At 42.3% G+C, this 22,670-nt stretch overlaps 1 protein-coding gene across 5 annotated transcripts in view; it reads left to right on the top strand.

Annotated features, from left to right (window-relative positions):
• The window catches only part of KDM5B (lysine demethylase 5B), an 83,272-nt gene that overhangs the window by 15,860 nt on the left and 44,742 nt on the right, over positions 1 to 22,670 (top strand). For all 5 annotated transcript variants that reach the window (XM_032136940.2, XM_032136941.2, XM_058430518.1 and 2 more), the window contains exons 2-4: positions 18,491 to 18,568; positions 20,899 to 21,021; positions 22,357 to 22,527. In XM_032136940.2, the coding sequence (XP_031992831.1) occupies positions 18,491 to 18,568; positions 20,899 to 21,021; positions 22,357 to 22,527 (372 nt within the window). The remainder of the gene's footprint in view (positions 1 to 18,490; positions 18,569 to 20,898; positions 21,022 to 22,356; positions 22,528 to 22,670) is intronic.

Below are 22,670 nucleotides of genomic sequence, written 5' to 3' on the forward strand. Positions count from 1 at the left end.
GTATTTTTGTTAGGAGCAGACAGCTAGGCTAAGATTTCTTTTCCCAGCTATGTACTTTATGTGCCCTTAGGCAGATTTTTGTGCATTATTGAGTTAATTTTTGCCATCTCACTGGCTTGACCAAACTGTAATGTTCAGAGAACTAAAGCCTAAACTTAGTGTGTTTCAAGCACTTGATTGGAACTTTTCATTAAGCACATATTCTTATGGGGCATACATACTACAGGCTACAGATACTGAAACATTTTAATATTACTCTAATCACATAACCCCAGAAACAAAGAACAAATCCCTATCAAGCCCACATAATTACAAGGCTTTTAAGGCAGGATCCTCCCAATTTTCTGTGGTTATACCAACTCATCATTTGGTGATATTTAAACCAGATGGTAATATCTCATCCTTGCCAGGCTTTAACTTGGAAGAGATGGGAGGTAGGAGCCCTTAGGATTTGTATTCTGTTATCTTTTTATTTATAGGACAGTGGGGAAAGGGGTGGATATAAGAGAAGTTTATACAGTGAAATTTGAGTATTACCTCCACTTTGTAAAATTCCAGGTCTTTAAACTTTTCCCTGTCTCAGAGAGGCTCTCATCCAATATGATGCATTTTGGACAAATTGAGAACAGCCACCAAATTTTCCAGTGGGAGGCTGGCTTCAGGGATTTGTGGTAGAGTATGGGTTTGGGGTTTTTAAAAATTGTACTTGGTAGCAGCCCATTATTCTGGGTTCCTCTATAACTACTGTTTTTCTCTGGTAACCTTGTGGCTTTCCCCATCTTCCATTTCTAAAATATATTTTTGATTTATATAATATATAGTTGCTCATCAAGATTTTTTTGACAAGAACAAAGTTTAGAATTTGATTTAGGATTCTAAGATAATTTGGTTTTGAGGGGTAACATTAGTAAGCTAGGAAATGAAAACTTCAAGAGAATAGAGATTTTGTGGAAAGAATACTAGAGTAGGAATCAAAATGTTGGGTTTCTGGCATGTGTTCCATTATTTCCATGTTATCCTTGAGCTCCTAACCTTAAGGAGGGTCATGACTATTTTCAGAGCTTTATTCTGTTAACCTGTCTATAAAATGGGCAGCTTAAAATATCAGCCCTTCTTTACATAGCGAGGCCCAAAGAGGGAAGGAATCTTGCCCAAATCCTGGTGGAGCCAGATTTGAACTTAGGCTGTGCAGGTCCTCAGTTACGGCTCTTAACCACTGCATTGCCTCTTATATAACCATAGTAATGATACAATTGTGATTTCATGAGATGATTAATGGGAAATTATGAATCTATTATTTTTGCTTATATACTTTGTATCCTGGTAGGTTCAGCAAAACAAAAACAAAAGCAACATATTTGTTGGTTTTTGCCGCTAAGGCAGATCCTTTTATAGAAAAGGAAACAAACTGAGCTTGAGAGATGTGACTTGCCTAAGGTGACACAGCCTTGAAAGGACAAATTGGATGTTGCAAACCATGGCTCTTTATTCCCAAGTTCAGTGTTCTTCTAATTTAATATATAATGGCTCTCTTCATAGATCCCAGACATTAGCCTGCTTCTCTCTTTCATCTCCCCTTACAGTCTTTTTTGAGAGGGAGTGTCGCTGTGTCGCCCAGGCTGCAGTTGGAGTGCAATGGCACGGTCTTGGCTCACTGCAACCTCTGCCTCCCGGGTTCAAGCGATTCTCCTGCCTCAGCCTGCGGAGCAGCTGGGATTACAGGCACCCACCGCCATGCCTGGCTAATTTTTTTTGTATTTTTAGTAGAGATGGGGTTTCACCATGTTGGCCAGGCTGGTCTCAAACTTCTGACCTTGTGATCCACCCACCTCAGCCTCCCAAAGTGCTGGGATTACAGGCGTGGGCCACTGCGCCCGGCCTACAGTCTTTTTTTGACCGTGGTCTTCTCTCTCTTCCTTCTGGCCACCCAGACTTGAATTCATTAATAACAATAGTAAGCTGCATGTATACAGTTATCAAAGTACCATTTAGATTTGTGTGTTTTGTCTACTTACCAGTATTTATGAGCTTAGCCCATTCATATACTGTTAGTTTGTTGGCTCATTTATATGTAAACTCCTGGCTCATCAACTCCAGTGACCACTCAGCTTCACATTGGAAGAGTATTTAGGACTCGGGGCTCCCTATATAAATGTACCTCTGCCTCCCATCAAAGTCATTTTGGGGTTCATCCCAGAATAACTGAATTAGAATCTCATGTGGGCCTAAGTGTTTGAATTTTAAAAAGCTCCTCCAGAAGCTCTGCTAGGTTTGAGACCCACTGGTTTAGGTAATTTCATGACAGGTTTAGGCAGCTAATATAAGGAATTCTCAAAAAAAAAAAAAATCTAAACACCAAAATCCCTCAAAATATAGAAAACAAAATAAAAATAAAAAAGAAAGAAAGTATAAGGAATTATCTTACCTGTTGACTTCAAATTAATCAGAAATTTCTCAGTTCTACTACAGAAAACTGGGTAATTCTTTTTATCAACTCTGTTGAATGAAGAAATGAATTGAGTCCTTGGAGTTGGTTGTGGTCTCAATTCAGTACTTATTATTGATATGTCAGTAAGTGCATTGTGTTAAAGTCCTAGGTGGCTCATGCCTGTAATCCCAGCACTTTGGGAGGCTGAGACGACGTCAGTAGTTCAAGACTAGCATGGCCAATATGGTGAAGCTCCGTCTCTACTAAGAATATAAAAATTAGCTGGGCATGGTGGCACGTGCCTGTAGTCCCAGCTACTCAGGAGGCTGAGGCAGAAGAATTGCTTGAACCTGGGAGGCAGAGTTTGCAGTGAGCCGAGATCGCGCCACTGCACCCCAGCCTGGGTGACAGAGCAAGACTCCATCTCAAATAAATCAATTAAAATAAATAAATAAATAAATAAAGGAACTCATAATTGACTGGTGAGAAAGATTAGCAAGTATGATGTATGCAAGGAATAGAAGTTACATACCGAGTGGTTAAAGGTTGGGGGGATATGGAGGTGGATGAGAGGGAGCTGTCTGGGAAGGCTTTGCTTCACTTGGATTAGAGTAGGGTTGCGGGAGGAAATAGGTGTGTAGAATGAGAATGAGGGTCATGACATCCTCCTACAAAACAACAATATTCAAGGAAGGAAGAGGATTTGGTTGGAGGTACCAGGAAATGTGTTGTTAGGAAGCTAAGGAGAAAATAGTAAGTTCATTGTTAGTATTTCAGACTTAGGTGGCTTAATGGTGATATTTCTGAAGTCTCAACTCTAGATACAGCTGTAAAACCCTGGAAAAGTAGATAATTACAGTTTTTATAGAGTATATCCCATTGATACCAGGCAGCCATTCAAAAGAAAACCAGTTTTATCAGGCTGCAGCTTCCTCATATTTTAGGCTAAAGCAGGTTATCTTTCAAATTAAATTTATTTTGGACTATGACAATAAATTTGAAAGAAATAAAGCATTTGATAATACCAGCGCTACTACAGTCACACTGCATAGTCTGAAATATATCATAGGGTAAGTTTCTTTTAAGATCTTTTGACATACTTTTATCTACCATTCTAAATTGAGCATGCCTATGTATTATTAGTACATCCTTATCTCTTTAAAGCAAGAGATCTAGCCTTGAAGCTTGGTCAGTATCTTAGTTCATTTGTGTTGATATAACTATATCTGAGACAGGATAATTTATAAATAATAGAAATTTATTTCTTGCAGTACTAGAGACTGGGAACTCTAAGATCAAGGCACTGTCAGGTTTGATGTCTTGTGCTGGCCTGGTCTCCACTTTCAAGATGGTGCCTTGAATGCTATGTGGAAGGGCAAAAGGGGCCTAGGGTGTAGGTTCTTGCAACTCTTTTATTTATTTTTATTTTTATATTTATTTATTATTATCTTTTCTTTGAGACAGAGTCTCACTCTGTCACCCAGGCTGGAGTTCAGTGGCGCGATCTCAGCTCACTGCAATCTCTGCCTCCTAGGTTCAAGCAATTCTCCTGCCTCAGCCTCCCGAGTAGCTGGAATTACAGGCGTGTGCCACCACGCCCAGCTAATTTTTGTATTTTTAGTAGAGACGGGGTTTTGCCATGTTGACCACGCTGATCTCGAAGTCCTCGAGCCACAGCCTCCCAAAGTGCTGGGATTACAGGCGTGAGCCATGGTGCCTGGCCTAATTTTTGTGTTAAATATGTTTTGTAGAGATGAGATTTTGCCACGTTGCCCAGGCTGGTCTCAAACTTCCAGGCTCAAGCAGTCCACTTGGTTGGCCTCCCAAAGTGCTGGGGTTACAAGCATGAGCCACTGCACTTGGCCTACCTTTCATTCATTCATTCATTTATGAGACAGAATTTCACTCTTGTTGCCAAGGCTTGGGTGCAGTGGTGTGATCTCGGCTTACCGCAACCTCCACCTCCTGAGTTTGAGATTCTCCTGCCTCAGCCTCCTGAGTAGCTGGGAATATAGGTGTGTGCCACCACACCCAGCTAATTTTTTGTATTTTTAGTAGAAACAGCGTTTCTCCATGTTGGGCAGGCTGGTCTTGAACCCTTGACCTCAGGTGATCCACCTGCCTCGCTGGTCTCGAACTCCAGACCTCAAGTGATGTGCCCACCTCGGCCTCCCAAAGTGCTGGGATTACAGGCGTGAGCCACTGCACTCAGCCTTATTATTATTTTTTAGAGATGAGGTCTTGTGTTGCCCAGGCTGGAATGCAGCAGCGCCATTGTAGCTCACTGCAGTAGATGGGACTACAGGCACGTGCCAATATGTCTGGATAATGTTTTAACATTTTGTAGAGATGGTATCTCACTGTGTTGTTCAGGCTTGCTTCTCTTGCTCTCTCTGTCTTAAGCCTCCCAGGTAGCTGGAACTACAGGTGCATGCTACCATGCCTAGCTAATTAAAAAAAAAATTTTTTTGTAGGGCCCCGCCATGGTGCTCAGGCTGGTCTTCAATTCCTTTCCTTTCCTTTCCTTTCCATTACCCCTCCCCCTCCCCTCCCCTTCCCCCTTCCTTTCCCCCTTTCTCTCCCCCTCCCCTTCCCTTCTCCCTTCTCCTCCCCTTCACTTCCCCTTCCCCTACCCTTCCCATTACCCTCCCCGTTCCCCTCCCTTCCCCTGACCTTCTCATTACCCTCCCCTTCCCCTCCCCTCCCTCTCACCTTCCCTTCCCCTTTCCTTAACTTTCCCATTACCCTCTCCCTTGCCTTCCTTTCCTCCTCCCCTACCTTCCCCCTCCCATCCCTTCTCCCCTCTCCCCTCCCCCTTCCCCTCTTCCCTTCTCCTCCCCTCCCCTGCCTTCCCTCCCCTTCCCTCCCCTTCCCCTTTCCCTCACCTCCCCCATTTCTCTTCCCTTCCCTTTCTCTTTTTCTCTTCCTTTCCCCTTTCCCCTTCCCTTTCCTCCTTTCCTTTCCTTTCCTTTCCCCTTTTCCTTTCTTCTTTCCTTTTCGCTTTCCCTTTCCTGTGGAGTCTTGCTCTGTCACCCAGGCTGGAGTTCAGTGGCACCATCTCAGTTCACTTGTCTCGGCTCACTTTGCAACCTCTGCCTCCTGGGCTCAAGTGATTATCGTGTCTCAGCCTCCCCAGTAGCTGGGATTACAGGCGCCCACCACCGCATCCTGCTGGTTTTTGTATTTTCAGTTGAGATGGGGTTTCACCATGTTGGTCAGGCTGGTCTTGAACTCCTGACCTCAAGTGATCCACCCGCCTTGGCCTCCCAAAGTGCTGGGCTTACAGACATGATGAGCCACTGTGCCCGGCCCTTCTTTCTTTAATACAATTGCAAATGTGTCATCTTTAGATGGGGTATTGACACAACAAAGATTTTGCCATCTTGTAGTATTTTTTGAGGCTCAGACTGATTTTTAGTCTCACTTCTGTTAATTTCCTGACCCTGATGTTGAATCTCCAGGCGTGTGTTTACAGATGTAATGAGGCCTTAAAGTTAGGGTGTGGGATGTTTAAGCTTCCCCTGCCCTTAGTGCCCAGATAGGTTTGGGTGTTGCTGAGGCAAGGTTGGGGGCAGAGTCCAGCCTCTTTCCTAAATCCCTTCCCCCTGACAGATAGATCATTTTTGGAATCTTTTTAAAGTATATAATCCTTTCTTAACCTTGGCAGCCTCAGTTTTCTGCCAGAAATTTTTTCTTCCCTGGATTCTAGGTATAGAAAAAACACAATGAGGCCGGGCGCGGTGGCTCACGCTTGTAATCCCAGCACTTTGGGAGGCCGAGGCAGGCGGATCACGAGGTCAGGAGATCGAGACCACGGTGAAACCCTGTCTCTACTAAAAATACAAAAAAATTAGCTGGGCGTGGTGGCGGGCGCCTGTAGTCCCAGCTACTTGGAGAGGCTGAGGCAGGAGAATGGCGTGAACCCAGGAGGCGGAGCTTGCAGTGAGCCGAGATTGCGCCAGTGCACTCCAGCCTGGGAGACAGAGCAAGACTCCGTCTCAAAAAAAGAAAAAACACAATGAATACTAGTTACTAAAGAACTTCCTTGGAAAAACTGTGAAATTATATATACTTGATTACAGCATGGCTTGGTATAGGCATGCTGAAGTAATATGTGCACCAATTATAATTGATGTAGGGGGAAGGATCTGAAATTTCTTCTCATCCCATTCAGTGATTGAAGTATCCTAAAATGTCTGTGAATGACATGAAAGAAATAATGCTTTCCTGTTTAGAGGACCTACAAATACAGATCCTTATTATTGCCAAGTTTTATTAAAAGTGGTGAAAGAGGAAATTTAATGTGACTAATGCTTAAAAAGTAAATACCACGGTATATCCCTTTATTACTACTATATTTTTATTTACTAATATTCCATAGAAACAGTGCTTTGCATTCCCAAGTATTTAATATTCAGAAGCTAAAATAATCTTTGAAACAAGTTCTTTAAAACTGATAGCTTTCACCATGGCCTATCTGTAAAAATTATAATACAAGTTCTCATTCCTTGGTACTTATTTTTAATAATAACTATTAAAAGTCCACATGATTGCGTTGGTATTTTCAGGGTCTTTTTGGTGATAGGACTTTAGGGAAGACTGGGTTGACCCAGGTATAACTTTTCTAAAAATGTTAACATTGTAAAAATAGGTGGTCAATAAATCACTATTAGTGAATGGAGAATACACTTGAAGGGGCTGTGTTTTAAATCTGGATGGAAAGAGTTCTTTGGAAGGACAGATACAATCTGTATCAGGCTGTGGGCCGAGAACCCTTGGAGGGTTCCCAAGACCCTTTCAGTGGATCCAAGAAAACTCTCCCCTTTCAACTAAATATCTGTGAGAGGCCAGATTTAGATTTACTTCACATACCTTTTTTTTTTTTTGAGACAGAGTCTCACACTGTTGCCCGGGCTGGAGTGCAATGGTGTGATCTTGGCTCACTGCAGCCTCTACCTCCCAGGTTCAAGCGATTCTGCCTCAGCCTCCCAAGTAGCTGGGATTACAGGTGCCCGCCACCATGCCCAGCTAATTTTTTGTATTTATTTATTTATTTTTTTAAGTAGAGACAGGGTTTCACTACGTTGGCCAGGATGGTCTCGAACTGACCTCGTGATCCACCTGCCTTGGCCTCCCAAAGTGCTGGGATTACAGGTGTGAGCCACCGCACCCAGCCTACTTCACATACTTTTAACCAAAACAATATACCACACCTGACTGGAGAAGAAATTAAAACCCAGTTTATTTATGTTAAGCCAGACATTAAAGAGATTTGCAAAATAATACAATGCATTACAGATTAAAGAGATTAATTCATTTTTAAAATGTTTCAGTTTTAATTTTTAATGTGATAAAAAATCTATAGATACAATCCATGTAAATTAACATTCTTTGAGGTCCTCAAATTTTAAGATTTTAAAGGACTCCTAAGGACAAAACGTTGAGTTATTGCAGTATTAAAAAGGGAAACTTGGTCGGATGGGTGGCTCACACTTGTAACATCAGCACTTTGGGAGGCCAAAGGTTGGAGTATCCCTTGAGCCCAAAAGTTTGAGACCAACTTAGTCAACATAGCAAGACTCTGACTCTTCAAAAAATTTCTTTAAAAAATTAGCCTGACGTGGTGGCATGCATGTATACTCAGGAGACTGAGGTGGGAGAATTGCATGAGCCCGGGAGTTTGAGGCTGCAGTGAGCTATGATTGTGCCACTGCATTCCAGCCTAGGGACAGAGCAAAATCCTGTCTCAAAAAGAAAACAAAAAAAAAACAACGGAAACTTGATTCTGCAAAGACATGACTCAGTAGGAATAAAGCTAAGATCTTAGCTTTTTGTATATTTAGTAGAGACGGGGTTTCTCCATGTTGGTCAGGCTGGTCTAAGATCTTAGCTTTTTGTATATTTAGTAGAGACGGGGTTTCTCCATGTTGGTCAGGCTGGTCTTGAACTCCTGACCTCAGGTGATCCACCCACCTCAACCTCCCAAAGTGCTGGGATTACAGGTGTGAGCCACCACGCCTGGCCAATATGTGTATTTTCTAAAACTTCAGTAATAAGCCTTACATTTGTATTAAAATTATTTTAAATCTATTCTGTTGCTTAGCTTTTGCCCTAATAAGAGAACATGCAGTCAAGAAGTTTTTTGTATAGTGGGCACACAGGAAATGGCATGGTATTAGGTTGGTGCAAAAGTAATCGTGGTTTTTGCCATTTTTGCATTTTTGTTTTAATGGCAGAACTGTGATTACTTTTGCACCAACCTAATAAATGTGAAATACTTCTATCATGGAACCATACCTAGGTTTGCTGGCTACAGTGTTAACTTTTACAGTATACAAGTTCAATTCCATTGCCATCCCTGCACCTCTACCCTCAGTGTGTTGTCTGCCTTTACCCTTGAACTGTATATCTAAATAAAATCTTAGAAGCTCTTTAAGCATGGAAATCTAACAATATGTGCTCTTATTTTAAAAAGCAAGGTTGGATTGGGTGTGGTGGCTCACACCTGTAATCCTAGCACTTTGGGAGGCCAAAGTGGAAGGATTGCTTGAGGCCAGGAGTTTGAGACCAACCTGTGCAACATAGTGAGACCCCCCCACCCCCCGTCTCTTAAAAAAAAAAATTAGCTGGCCATGGTGGTGTGCACCTGTAGTCCCAGGTAGTCTGGAGGCTGAGGTGGGAGGATCACTTGAGCCCAGGAGATCAAGGCTATAATGAGCCAAGTTTATGCTATTGCACTCCAGCCTGGATGACCTTGTCTCTTAAAAAACAGAAACAAAAACAAACAAAAACAAGCCTGCATTAGGCCACTTGGAAACGAAAGCTTTGCAACATGAATCTTTTCCTAAGAAAAACCAGCACTTTTTTTTTTTTTTTTAAATTGGGAGTCTTGCTGTGTTGCCCAGGCTGGAATGCAGTGATGCAATCTCTGCTCACCGCATCATCTGCTTCCTGGGTTCAGGCAGTTCTTGTGCTCTGCCTCCTGAGTAGCTGAGACTACAGGTGTGTACCACCACACCTAGCTAACTTTTGTATTTTTAATAGAGACTGGGTTTTGCCATGTTGGCCAGGCTGGTATCGAATTCTTGACCTTGTGATCTGCCCACCTTGGCTTCCCAAAGTGCTGAGATTACAGGCGTGAGCCACCACACCTTCCCAAAACTAACATTTTTTGACCATTTACTTAAATAAAGTTAAGTAAATATTGTCTAAGGGTTCTACCTGTATTATTTTACTTAACCCTCACAATTATCCCTTTATTCACGTACGTAAGTCACAAGGAACTTAACCTAGTACAAAGCCACACAGTAGTACCAGGATTTGAACCCAGGCAGTGTGACTTGAGAATCTGTCCTCTTTGGCATCTATTTTGATGTACAAGGTAAAGGTAAATGGCCTCACTGTGTTTTTAAAAAAAATGACCATCTGAGAAATAACAATGGGGAAATACAGAGGAGGTTAAAATGGGGAAATACAGAGTAGGCCTTTAACCTGTGTTAAAGTGTCTATGATAAAATGTGCTAGTTGACAATTACATGCCAACTAGGGTTAGGCTGGAAGGATAGGGTCCTTAAAGGTAAGTAAGGTTTAGAGGTCAGATGCTCCTTGAAAGTTGAGGTTGCAGTGCTTTTTGTAGAGGAAAATTCATATTTCAGTGGTCAGAACTTAACATAATTATAATTGTTACTTTTACTTTACAGTTTAATGAAAAAACATTTATATTTGTAAAATCAGTTCTCACCATAGTCCTAAAAGGTAATCTGTATTTTTTTTTTTTGAGACAGGCTCTCACTTTGTCATCTAGGCTGGAGTGCAGTCTTTGCCTCCCAGGTTCAAGCAATTATCATGCCTCAGCCTCCTGAGTAGCTAGGATGACAGGTGTGCGCCACAATGCCTGGCCATTTTTTATATTTTTTTGTAGAGACTTGGTTTTGCCACGTTGGCCTGGCTGGTCTTGAACTCCTGGCCTCAAGGCCTGTCTGGGCCTCCCAAAGTGCTAGGATTACTGGCGTGAGCCACCGCTCCTGGCCCTGTTTGGAAGACCTTGAATGCAATTCTTTGTCGTACAAAACTTTTCTGATAGACACCTATCAGTGAGTGGCGATTAGACTCTATCAGGGGCTCATAAATAGTTAACTCTGCTTGTCTTTTATAGGAGTTTATAATGGTCGTGATAGACCTGGTTCTACCTTTTGCATTTGTGCAGGTGTTTTAAGGGCATATTACTGACCTAAAACCATTCACTTGATGAGAAAGTGGTCTTTTATGTTTCATGTATCTGTTATTCTGATCTTTATATTAAAGTTAAATTTTGTCATCCTCACCTGAAAGGTTTGCTAACTTGCAAGTGCATTTATTCTATGATGACTGGGTTTCATAGAACATATACAATTAAAACAATGCTTTGGTCCTTAGTTGATGTTTTTTTTTTTTTTTTTTTTTTTTTTTTTTTTTTTTTTTTTTTTTTTTGAGACGGAGTCTTTCTCTGTCCCCCAGGCTGGAGTGCAGTGGCGCGATCTCGGCTCACCGCAACCTCCACCTCCTGGGTTCACGCCATTCTCCTGCCTCAGCCTCCCGAGTAGCTGGGAATACAGGCGCCCGCCAACACGCCCGGCTAATTTTTTGTGTTTTTAGTAGAGACGGGGTTTCACCGTGTTAGCCAGGATGGTCTCGATCTCCTGACCTCGTGATCCGCCCGCCTCAGCCTCCCAAAGTGCTGGGATTACAGGCTTGAGCCACCGCGCCCGGCTAGTTGATGTTATTCTTGGTAAACTAACAAGAATGTGCTTTTGTGACACTGATTTCTAGTTGGTTTTGTCTGCAGGGAGTTAGAGCCAACTTTCATAGCCTCTGCAGAGCATACACTTTTTCATTTTGCTAATTATCAGATCTCAAAATGACAGCCTTTCTATAATTAGAAGGATAAAAACAGTATTCTAATATATTAAATATGTGGATATATTATTTATATAATTATGTAATAATTATAATATATTAAATTAGAAGGATAAAAACAGTATTCTAATATATTAATAGCAGATCCTCTACAGAGTGAATTTTCCTGGCATTTTTTGGAAAAATCTTCAGCATCTTTTGAAAGTTGTTCTCACAGTGGTTGATTTTACTTTTTAAACACTTCTCTCAGTTAAATCTGCTTTTAGTTGTTGTTAAGTTAATGCTGGCACTGAGGAAAATGTTTACCTGATGTTTCTCAGGCCTCTGAGGATTTTGAAGCTTCAACTTTCTACTTAATTGCCTTCCTAAGGAATACATTTTTGAGTCCTAAAGAAACTAATTGAACTTATCTTTTTTTTTTTTTTTTTTTTTTTTTGAGACGGAGTCTCGCTCTGTCCCCAGTCTGGAGTGCAGTGGTGTGATCTTGGCTCACTGCAAGCTCTGCCTCCCAGGTTCACACCATTTTCCTACCTCAGTCTCCCGAGTAGCTGGGACTACAGGCGCCCGCAACCACGCCTGGCTAATTTTTTGTGTTTTTTTTTTTTAGTAGAGACGGGGTTTCACGGTGTTAGCCAGGATGGTCTCGATCTCCTGACCTCATGATCCGCCTGCCTTGGCCTCCCGAAGTGCTGGGATTACAGTCGTGAGCAGCCGGCCTGAACTTTTAAATAATACGGTTCTTGTACTTTATCTTGTAAGGGTTAAAATAAAACCATTTTCAAGTTTCTTTGTTTGTTTTTTTGAGACAGTCTTGCTCTGTTGCTCAGGCTGGAGTGCAGTAGCATGATCATGGCTCACTACAGGCTTGACCTCCTGGATTCAATTAATCCTCCCACCTCAGCCTCCTGATTAGCTGGGACTACAGGTGCATGCCACCATCCATGCCTGGCTAACTTAATTTTTTTTTTTTTGTAGAGACAGAGCCTCAATATGTTTCCGAGTCTGGGCTGGTCTCTTCTCTTTTCTCTTGTCAGACAGAGTCTTGCTCTGTCACACAGGCTGGAGTGCAGTGGCACAATCTTCACTCACTGCCACCTCCGCCTCCTGGGTTCAAGTGAATCTCCTGTCTCAGCCTCCTGAGTAGCTGGTTATAAAGAATGAGAGAGGTATTTTATTAGGCATGTGCCACCACGTCCAGCTAATTTTTGTATTTTTATTAGAGATGGGATTTCGCCATGTTGGCCAGGCTGGATTCAAACTTCTGACCTCAGGTGATCAGCCTGCCTTGGCCTCTGAAAGTGCTGCGCTTACAGGCGTGAGCCATCACTCCCAGCCCCCAGGTTGGTCTTGAGCTCCCAGGCTCAAGCAGTCCTCCCCCTTTTGGCCTCCCAAAGTGTGAACCCCACTACACCTGGCTTACTTTCAAGTTTTGAAAGTAAAGGAAATTAAAATAATCTCAGTGAGGAATTTATATGGAACTGCATGTAATCTACAAATTCTTATTACATCTAGTTAGTATGAAAAGGCTGTTTTATGTTAGAAAAAAGTGATTTATGATCAATTTTATTGGTAGGGAGTACAAGTTTTACTTTTTGGCCAGCTTATATTATATTCCTTTTAGACACTTAAGCATCAAGTTAAACATTATCACAATGTTCCTCAGTGGGGATTTGGATTGTTTATTTGGCTACATAATTTGAGGATTATTTTTCAAAATTTTCACCTGAGAAGCTTTATTATGATCTCTTATATTTACCTTTCATAATGGCTTCCCCTACCCCCCATTTAAAAGTCATGGCTTGGCTGGGCGCGGTGGCTCACGCTTGTAATCCCAGCACTTTGGGAGGCCGAGGCGGGCGGATCACGAGGTCAGGAGATCGAGACCATGGTGAAACCCCGTCTCTACTAAAAAGACAAAAAATTAGCCGGGCGTGGTGGCGGGCGCCTGTAGTCCCAGCTACTCGGAGAGGCTGAGGCAGGAGAATGGCGTGAACCCGGGAGGCGGAGCTTGCAGTGAGCCGAGATTGCGCCACTGCACTCCAGCCTGGGTGACAGAGCAAGACTCCGTCTCAAAAAAAAAAAAAAAAAAAAAAAAGTCATGGCTTGGCTTCTGCCATGCCTCACACCTGTAATCCTGGCACTTTGGGAGGCCTAGGTGTGAGGATTGCTTGAGCCCAGGAGTTCCAGACCAGCCTGGGCAACACAGCGAGACCTCATCTCTACTTAAAATGAAAAGAAAAAAAAATTCATGTCCCATTGAGGCCAGACTTTGCCAAAGGTATCTTAGTTCCGTATGATAGTGAACATTACAAATTAATTTTTTTATTGGAGTCTAGTTTTGCAGCTGACAGTGAATGTCCCAAAACTGAATGACATTTATCTCTTCTCTCATTCTTTACAACCAGAAGAGATGACAGAGTTTGTAGTGATCCATTTTTCATGCAAAAATGATCTTCTCAAACTATTTCTTTAGTTTTAAACATATTATACCCACGGTATGAGCATCCTTATCGGCAGATATGTACTAATTTCCATTTGATGAATCATTTTCGGGATTCATTTTAGCTTTAGGCTAAAATAAGCATACTGTGTATATATTCATACATAGAAGCTCATTTTAATTTGTAAAACTTTAATATACAGGCTTTTGAGAACATCAAATTAATATCTTTATAATTGTGTTTTGGGATTAGAAGGCATATTATCTGATCAATCAGGGAATAACATTAAGTCTTAGTTGTTAAAATTTTCAGGCCATTTTGAAAGTATGTTAAGACTAAATATTTGAACATTTACTTCTATATTCTGACACATTATTTTTGATATGCTTTTGATCTCACCTTAACCAGATCAATTCATTTCTGAAAACCAACAGCTTTTATAACACACTAGGAGCAAAGCTCTGAGCAATATAAAGGCTTCCTGTTAGCCTACCATAGAATATCAAGAAGCAGTGTGATTTTCTTTTGCTAGGATGTGTTCTGTACAAATTAAACACATTACTTTAGCTTTTAGTTATTGAGCTAAACAAAAATAAATCAGACTTTAATCTTTTTCACTTGGGATGGAGGTAATTTTTTAACTTTAACAAAGTATAGTATTTCTTTTTTTTTTTTTTTTTTTTTGAGACGGAGTCTTGCTCTGTCACCCAGGCTGGAGTGCAGTGGCGCGATCTCGGCTCACTGCAAGCTCTGCCTCCCGGGTTCACGCCATTCTCCTGCCTCAGCCTCTCCAAGTAGCTGGGACTACAGGCGCCCGCCACCGTGCCTGGCTAATTTTTTGTATTTTTAGTAGAGACGGGGTTTCACCGTGGTCTCGATCTCCTGACCTCATGATCCGCCCGCCTCGGCCTCCCAAAGTGCTGGGATTACAAGCGTGAGCCACCGTGCCCGGGCTAAAGTATAGTATTTTTTAACTGACATTTAAAACATTAACCATAAAAAGGCAATACAACTATGTTAAACACTTGAAGACCTTACCCATAATTACCTTTGCTTTTTAGCTTAACATTTTATCATGCATCACCGGCGGGCATTTTTACTGAAGTCTTTGTTATCACTAAAACAAAACAAAATTTCATTTATGTATTTATTTTAGAGCTAGGTTCGTGCTCTGTTGCCCAAGCAGGAGTGCAGTGGCACAATCATAGCTCACTGTAAACTTGAACCCCTGGGCTTAAGTCATCCTCCTGCCTTTGCCTCCTGAGTAGGTAGGACTACAGGTTTGCACCACTATGCCTAATTTTTACATTTTTTGGTAGAGACAGGGGTAGAGACTGGTCTTAAACTGCTAGCTTCAAGTGATCCTCCTGCTGCTGCCGCCCAAAGTGCTGAGATTATAGGCATGAGCCACTGTGCCTGGCCGTCATTTTTATTCTAAACTGAAAGCAATCTATAATGATAAGTTCCAGCAGCACAAATTTGAAATGTTAAAAAAGCCTCTTTTCTCCTTATTATTGTGATATTATTTAAAATCTGCATATGTGAAATTCAACGCAATGTTATTAGGTTGGTGCAAATGTAATTGTGGTTTTTGCCATGTGTGTGTAGGTAATGGCAAAATTACAGCTTTTGCCACACATATATATATATATATATTTTTTTTTTAGTAATGGCAAAAGCTGCAATTACATTTGCACCAACCTAATACATGTTTTTGTTCCAGTTTTTTACTCAGTGAAGGCATGATCTCGGCTCACTGCGACCTCCACCTCCTGGGTTCAAGCGATTCTCCTGCCTCAGACTCCTGAGTAGCTGGGACTACAGGCGTGCGTCACCACACCCGGCTAATTTTTTTTGTATTTTTAGTAGAAACAGGGTTTTGCCATGTTGGCCAGGCTGGTCTCCTGACCTCAGGTGATCTGCTTGCCTCGGACTCCCAGAGTGCTGGGATTACTGGCGTGAGCCAGTGTGCCTGGCCATTCAACTCTGGTTGAATTGTTTTCTTTTTTCTTTCTTTTTTTTTTTTTTTTTTGAAACAGAGTCTTGCTCTGTCACCCAGGCTGGAGTGCAGTGGCGCGATCTCAGCTCACTGCAAACTCCGCCTCCCGGGTTCACGCCATTCTCCTGCCTCAGCCTTCTGAGTAGCTGGGACTACAGCTGCGTGCCACCATGCCCCGCTAATTTTTTGTGTTAGCCAGGATGATCTTGATCTCCTGACCTCGTGATCCTCCCAAAGTGATGTGATTACAGGCGTAAGCCACTGTGCCTGGCGGGTTGAATTGTTTTCTTAGGATAAACTTGGTATAAAATTGAGTTTAAAGGCTGTGAATTTCCTCATTAATATATTCACACAATCTGAAATAATACATTTATTATTTAATAAATATTTAAGGTATTTTGGATTATATTTAAAACAAACAAGGATGTAAAATTACCTATAACCCTACCACTAAGGACAGCCACCATTGTGAGCCTTTTTGCTCTAGATAGCTTTCCAGTGTTTTCTTTTTCCTTTTTTTTTTTTTGAGAAGGAGTCTCGCTCTTTCACCCAGGCTGGAGTGCAGTGGCGCGATCTCGGCTCACTGCAGGCTCTGTCCCCCGGGGTTGACGCCATTCTCCTGCCTCAGCCTCCCGCGTAGCTGGGACTACAGGCGCCCGCCACCTCGCCCGGCTAATTTTTTTGTATTTTTTAGTAGAGACGGGGTTTCACCGTGTTAGCCAGGATGGTCTCGATCTCTTGACCTCGTGATCCGCCCGCCTCGGCCTCCCAAAGTGCTGGGATTACAGGCGTGAGCCACCGCGCCTGGCCAGTGTTTTATTTTTCTACTGTAAAGGCTGTTTCATTCCCCCGACCATATATAGGGAAAATCTTTCCACATTAGTAAATAGAGATCTAGGCTGGGTGCAGTGGCTCACGCCTGTAATCCCAGCACTTTGGGAGGCCAAGGCGGGCGGATCATCTGAGGTCAGGAGTTTGAGACCAGCCTGACCAACATGGTGAAACCCCGTCTCAACTAAAAATACAAGATTAGCTGGGCGTGGTGGCGCGTGCCTGTAATCCCAGCTACTCTGGAGGCTGAGGCAGGAGAATTGCTTGAACCCGGGAGGCGGAGGCTGCAGTGAGCTGAGGTCACGTCATTGTGCTCCAGCCTGGGTGACAGAGCGAAACTCTGTCTCCAAAAAATGAATAAATAAGTAAATAAATAAATAAATAAAAGATCTATACTACAGGGTACATTTTTCCTTTTTTGCTTTTTTCATTGTATTAAAATATTAAAATGTACATAACATTAAATTTTTGCCTTTGTAAACATTTTTAAGGATACAATTCAGTGGCATAGCGTACATTTACATTGCTGTACAACCATCACCATTGGCTACCTCCAGACCCTTTCATTATCCCAGACTGAAACCTATTAACACATTTTTATACCTTTAGCTGTTCTCTTGTTGTGGACATTCATTTCCAGTTTTCTCCCTCTGTAGGTAACAATTCATATATGTGTGTGTGTGTGTGTGTGTATATATATATTTTTTTAATTGTCTGATTACTTCCTCATGATGGCAGTTCTTCCATGATAGGAAAATTCTCTAGAGAACCGTTGTCTATATGAGTATACATATTAAGGACAATTTTTGTTTTTTTTTTGAGACAAAGTCTTGCTCTGTTGCCCAGGTTGGAGTGCAATGGCACGATCTCGGCTCACTGCAACCTCCTGCCTCTTGTGTTCAAGCAATTCTCCTGTCTCAGCCTCCTGAGTAGCTGGGACTACAGGCGCCTGCCACCCCACCCGGCTAATTTTTGTATTTTTAGTAGAGACAGGGTTTCACTGTGTTGGTCAGGCCGGTCTTGAACTGCTGAACTCAGGTGATTCACCCGCCTCAGCCTCCCAAAGTGCTAGGATTACAGGTTGAGCCACCTTGCCCGGCCAAGGATGACTTTTAAAATTGGATTTGGATGTCAGTTTTTCTCCCCCTGACACCACTGTAGAATTTACCCTCAATTTAAGAAGAAAAGTTAATGTGGGCCAGGCTCAGTGGCTCACACTTGTAATCTCAGCACTTTGGGAGGCCAAGGTGGGAGGATCATTGGAGCCGTAGAGTTAGAGACTGATCTGGGCAATACGTGTACCTACACCTCGTCTCTAACAAAAACCTTAAAAAATTAGCTGAGTGTGGTGGTGTTCACCTGTGGTCCCAGATACTTGGGAGGCTGAGGTGGAAGATTGCTGGAGCTCAGGAGGCAGAGGTTTCCATGAGCTGTGATCACGTCACTGCACTTAAGCCTGGGCAACAGAGTGAGACCTTATCTCAAAAAAAAAAAAAATTAAAAAAATTAATGTGACTGGAAGGTTAAATGTGTTTTTTAAAGTTATAGACATATAGCTGTTATATAAAAAATGAGATACTTCTATGGTAATACAGAAGTCAAATTGTCTTTTGCCTAAATGAGTGTTTTTTTTTTTTTAACAGGCTCAGTGACATTGCTCAGTGGGAAGGTTTGTGGGGAGAGGTGTATATGTGATATATCATTTATTTGGGAAAGGGTGTTCATACATATTTTGCTGCTCTCATGGACAAAAGGTTGAGAAACCACTACTCTGTGTTCTATTTTGTTTGATTGGTTAGAATAAGAATTACCTAACCTGGGTTTTAATTTTAAAACAAATTTTTAAATGTCAAATGCTTATAAGTTATTCTAGTAAGAGCCTTTGCTTTCTCCTAGGATTGGCAGCCACCATTTGCATGTGATGTTGATAAACTTCATTTTACGCCACGTATCCAGAGACTGAATGAATTGGAGGTAATGTCTTCACTATTGTTCTGTTTGCCTGTATTCCAGGGGGACCGTCTTTGAAATTATTACAATATATTAAAATTGTTGTAGAATCACCATTGTAAATCTGTTTTTAGATTTGTATTTGAGCAAATAAGAACATTTCTTTCTGTAGAGAACAGATCTTTAAAATACCGAATTGGCTAGGCATGGTGGCTCACCCTTGTAATCTCGGCACTTTGGGAGGCTGGGGCAGGAGGGTTGGCCTGGGCAACATAGCGAGACCCTGTCTCTGCTAAAACATAATTTAAAAAATTAGCCAGGTGTGATGGTGTGTGCCTGTAGTTCCAGCTACTCGGGAGGCTGAGGTGGGTGGATTGCTTCAGCCTGGGAGGTCAAGACTATAGTGAGCCGTGGTTGTGCCACTGCACTCTGCACTCCAGCCTGGGCAACAGAGCAAGAGACCCTGTATCATATTTATAATATATATATATACATATCTATATATATATATATAGCCTGGGCAACAGAGCAAGAGACCCTGTATCATATATATATATATATTATATTTACATATGTGAAGATACACACAGAATTGTATATTTTTTGTAGGGATGAGGTCCCCCTATGTTGCCCAGGCTGGTCTCAAACTCCTGGGCGCAAGCGATCCTCCTGCCTCTGCCTCCCAAACCTGGGCATATAAAAGCTTATTTACTTGCCACATAATTTTAAACAATAATATGGAATTGTGCCTACAGTACTACTGAAGTTCCTTTTAGAGTGCCTACTTACATCACAGGAAGGTTTACTGAGTGTTTAATTCCTTGTCTGTCACGTGGTAGGGGCTGAATTAAATTTTTTTTAAAAGTCAATTAAAATTTTTACTTTTTTTGTTATGGAGTCCCGCTCTGTCGCCCAGGCTGGAGTGCAGCAGCATGATCCTGGTTCACTGCAACCTCTGCCTCCTGGGTTCAAGTGATTCTCCTGCCTCAGCCTCCCAAGTAGTTGGGATTACAGGTGTGTGCCACCAAGCTCGGCTAATTTTGGTATTTTTAGTAGAGATAGGGTTTCACCATTTTGGCTAGGCTGGTCTTGAAATCCTGACCTCAAGTGATCCGCCCACCTCAGCCTCCCAAAGTGTTGGGATTACAGGCATGAGCCACCATGCCCAGCCTGAATTAAATTTTTGTTGAGTTAATATGTGTGTGTGTGTGTATACACACTTTTTTTTTGAGACAGAGTCTTGTTCTGTCGCCAAGGCTGGAGTGCAGTGGCACAATCTCAGCTCACTGCAACCTCTGCCTCTTAGGTTCAAGTGATTCTCCTGCCTCGGCCTCCTGAGTAGTTGGGATTACAGACGTGCATCACCACGTCCGGCTAATTTTTGCATTTTTAGTAGAGATGGGGTTTCACCACGTTGGCCAGGCTGGTCTCAAACTCCTGGCCTCAAGTGATCTGGCCATTTTGGCCTCCCAAAGTGCTGGGATTACAGGTGTGAGCTACCACACCCGACCATGTATAATTATTATTTTTTTATTTTTCTTTTTTATTGAGACAGAGTCTCGCACTGTCACCTGAGCTGGAGTGCAGTGGCGTGATCTTGGCTCACTGCAACCTCCGCCTCCCAGGTTCAAGTGATTCTCCTGCCTCAGCCTCCTGAGTAGCTGGGATTACAGGCGCCTGCCACTACACCCAGCTAATCTTTTGTATTTTTAGTAGAGACGGGGTTTCAGCATGTCACCCAGGCTGGTCTTGAACTCCTGACCTCGTGATTCACCCGTCTCGGCCTCCCAAAGTGCTGGGATTACAGCCATGAGCCACCGCACCCAGCTGTATAATTATTATTATTATTTTGAGACGGAGTCTTATTGTCTCATCCAGGCTGGAGTACAGTGGTGTGATCTCAGCTTACTGCAACCTCTGTCTCCTGAGTTCAAGCAATTCTCCTGCCTCAGCCTCCTGAGTAGCTGGGATTACAGGCATGCGCCACCACACTCGGCTGTTTTTTGTTAATAGAGATGGGGGTTTCATCATGTTGGCCAGGCTGGTCTCGAACTCCTGACCTTGTGATTTGCTCGCCTCGGCCTCCCAAAGTGCTGGGATTACAGACGTGAGCCACCATGTCCGGCCGGCCATGTATAATTATTTTACCAGCTTTATTTTGTGTATTTTTGGCTGTTTCTCATTGAATGTAGAAAGTGGTATATGATTTTGCTGAAAGAGCATTAAATTAAAAAAAATTTTTTTAAAGTGGTATTAAATATTCTGTGAAAGAAAATATAAAATATCACATGGGCAGGTAATAGGAGCTTTAAAATAAGCTAAATGAGATGAAAACTCAATTCTTTGTCTTTTAGGCCCAAACTCGTGTAAAATTGAATTTCTTGGACCAGATTGCAAAGTACTGGGAATTACAGGGAAGTACTCTGAAAATTCCACATGTGGAGAGGAAGATCTTGGACTTATTTCAGCTTAATAAGGTAAAGGGTTAATGACCATCTTACTTATTTTATAATCTTACTGACAGAATGAATTTGATCTTCTTTGCCTTAAAAAGGAACTTATTGCTCAGCCAGGTGGCTCGTGCCTGTAATCTCAGCACTTTGGGAGGTCAAGGGAGGAGGATTGCTTGAGACCAGCCTGGGTAACATAAGGAAACCCTGTCTGTACAACAAATTTAGAAATTAGGCATGGTGGCATGTGCCTGTAGTACCAGCTATTTGGGTGGCTAAGGAGGGAGGATCACTTGAGCCCAGGAGATGGAGGCTGCAGTGAGCTGTGATTGCACTACTGCACTCCAGCCTGGGTAACTGAGCGAGACCCTGTCTCAAAAAAGAAAGAACAAATAAACCTATTTTTTGAGATGTGTGAAATGAGATTCTCAAGTCAGTTGAGTGAGGAGGATCATCAGATCTTGAAGCCTTGTGGAATATTTTGCTGCCACCCGTTTTTCTCATTTTCACACTTTACAAAAATTCTGCAAGCTATTTCTTTTTATTACAGATAAGGAAACTGAGGCTCAGGGTGATAAAAAGCTAAAAAAAAGCTGAGCCATGGCCGGACGTGGTGGCTCATGCCTGTAATCCCTGCATTTTGGGAGGTCGAGGTGGGTGGATCACCTGAGGTCAGGAGTTCGAGACCAGCCTGACCAACATATTGAAACCCCGTCTCTACTAAAAATACAAAATTAGCCGGGTATGGTGGCACATGCCTGTAATCCCAGCTACTTGGGAGGCTGAGGCAGGAAAATCGCCTGAATCCAGGAGGCGGGGGTTGCAGTGAGCCGAGATTGCGCCATTGCACTGCAGCCTGGGCAACAAGAGAGAAACTCCGTCTCAGAAAAAAAAAAAAAAGCTGAGCCATAATTCAATACCAGGCCCATTTGATTCGAAATTTACATTCTTTCCATCAAACATGCTAGCATGCATCCTAGTCTTTAGTTTTTGGAGACTTATTTAAGAGCCCAGAGTAAGACCAAGTATTACAGTCCCTTCTTTGGTAGAGATTTAGTTTTAGGTAACCTGGTTCTTTCCACATGATTGCTTTGGGGATGTGAAAAGTAGCTTAGAGGGGACAAAATGTTTGTGGACCATGTTGTCAAGAGAGATGCTTAAAATTTCTAACTTAAAATTAATAGTGGTATATATATGTGTGTGTGTGTGTGTATATATATGTATATGTATATATATGTTTGATTGGCAAAACATGTTTTTAAAAGATAACCATAGCCAAGAACATTTTCCCCTTGGAGTCATACTTAGGTGTGACTAGAAGTGACTTCCATATAGTTGTTTCTAATTTTGCTATTTTAACAGTTAGTTGCAGAAGAAGGTGGATTTGCAGTTGTTTGCAAGGATAGAAAATGGACCAAAATTGCCACCAAGATGGGGTTTGCTCCTGGCAAAGCAGTGGGCTCACATATCAGAGGGCATTATGAACGAATCCTCAACCCCTACAACTTATTCCTGTCCGGAGACAGCCTAAGGGTAAGTTTGGGGGCTAGCCTTAACTTGTTTTATCTTACTACTTATTGGTACCTTGTCTTTTCAGGGAAATGAAAAAGCCTTGATTGTGTTTGGAAGACCTTGTTTTAGAAGACCTTGTTTTGGCGGGCGCGGTGGCTCACTCC

This window comes from Hylobates moloch, unplaced genomic scaffold (assembly GCF_009828535.3).
Source record: "Hylobates moloch isolate HMO894 unplaced genomic scaffold, HMol_V3 SCAFFOLD_18, whole genome shotgun sequence".
NCBI lineage: Eukaryota > Metazoa > Chordata > Mammalia > Primates > Hylobatidae > Hylobates > Hylobates moloch.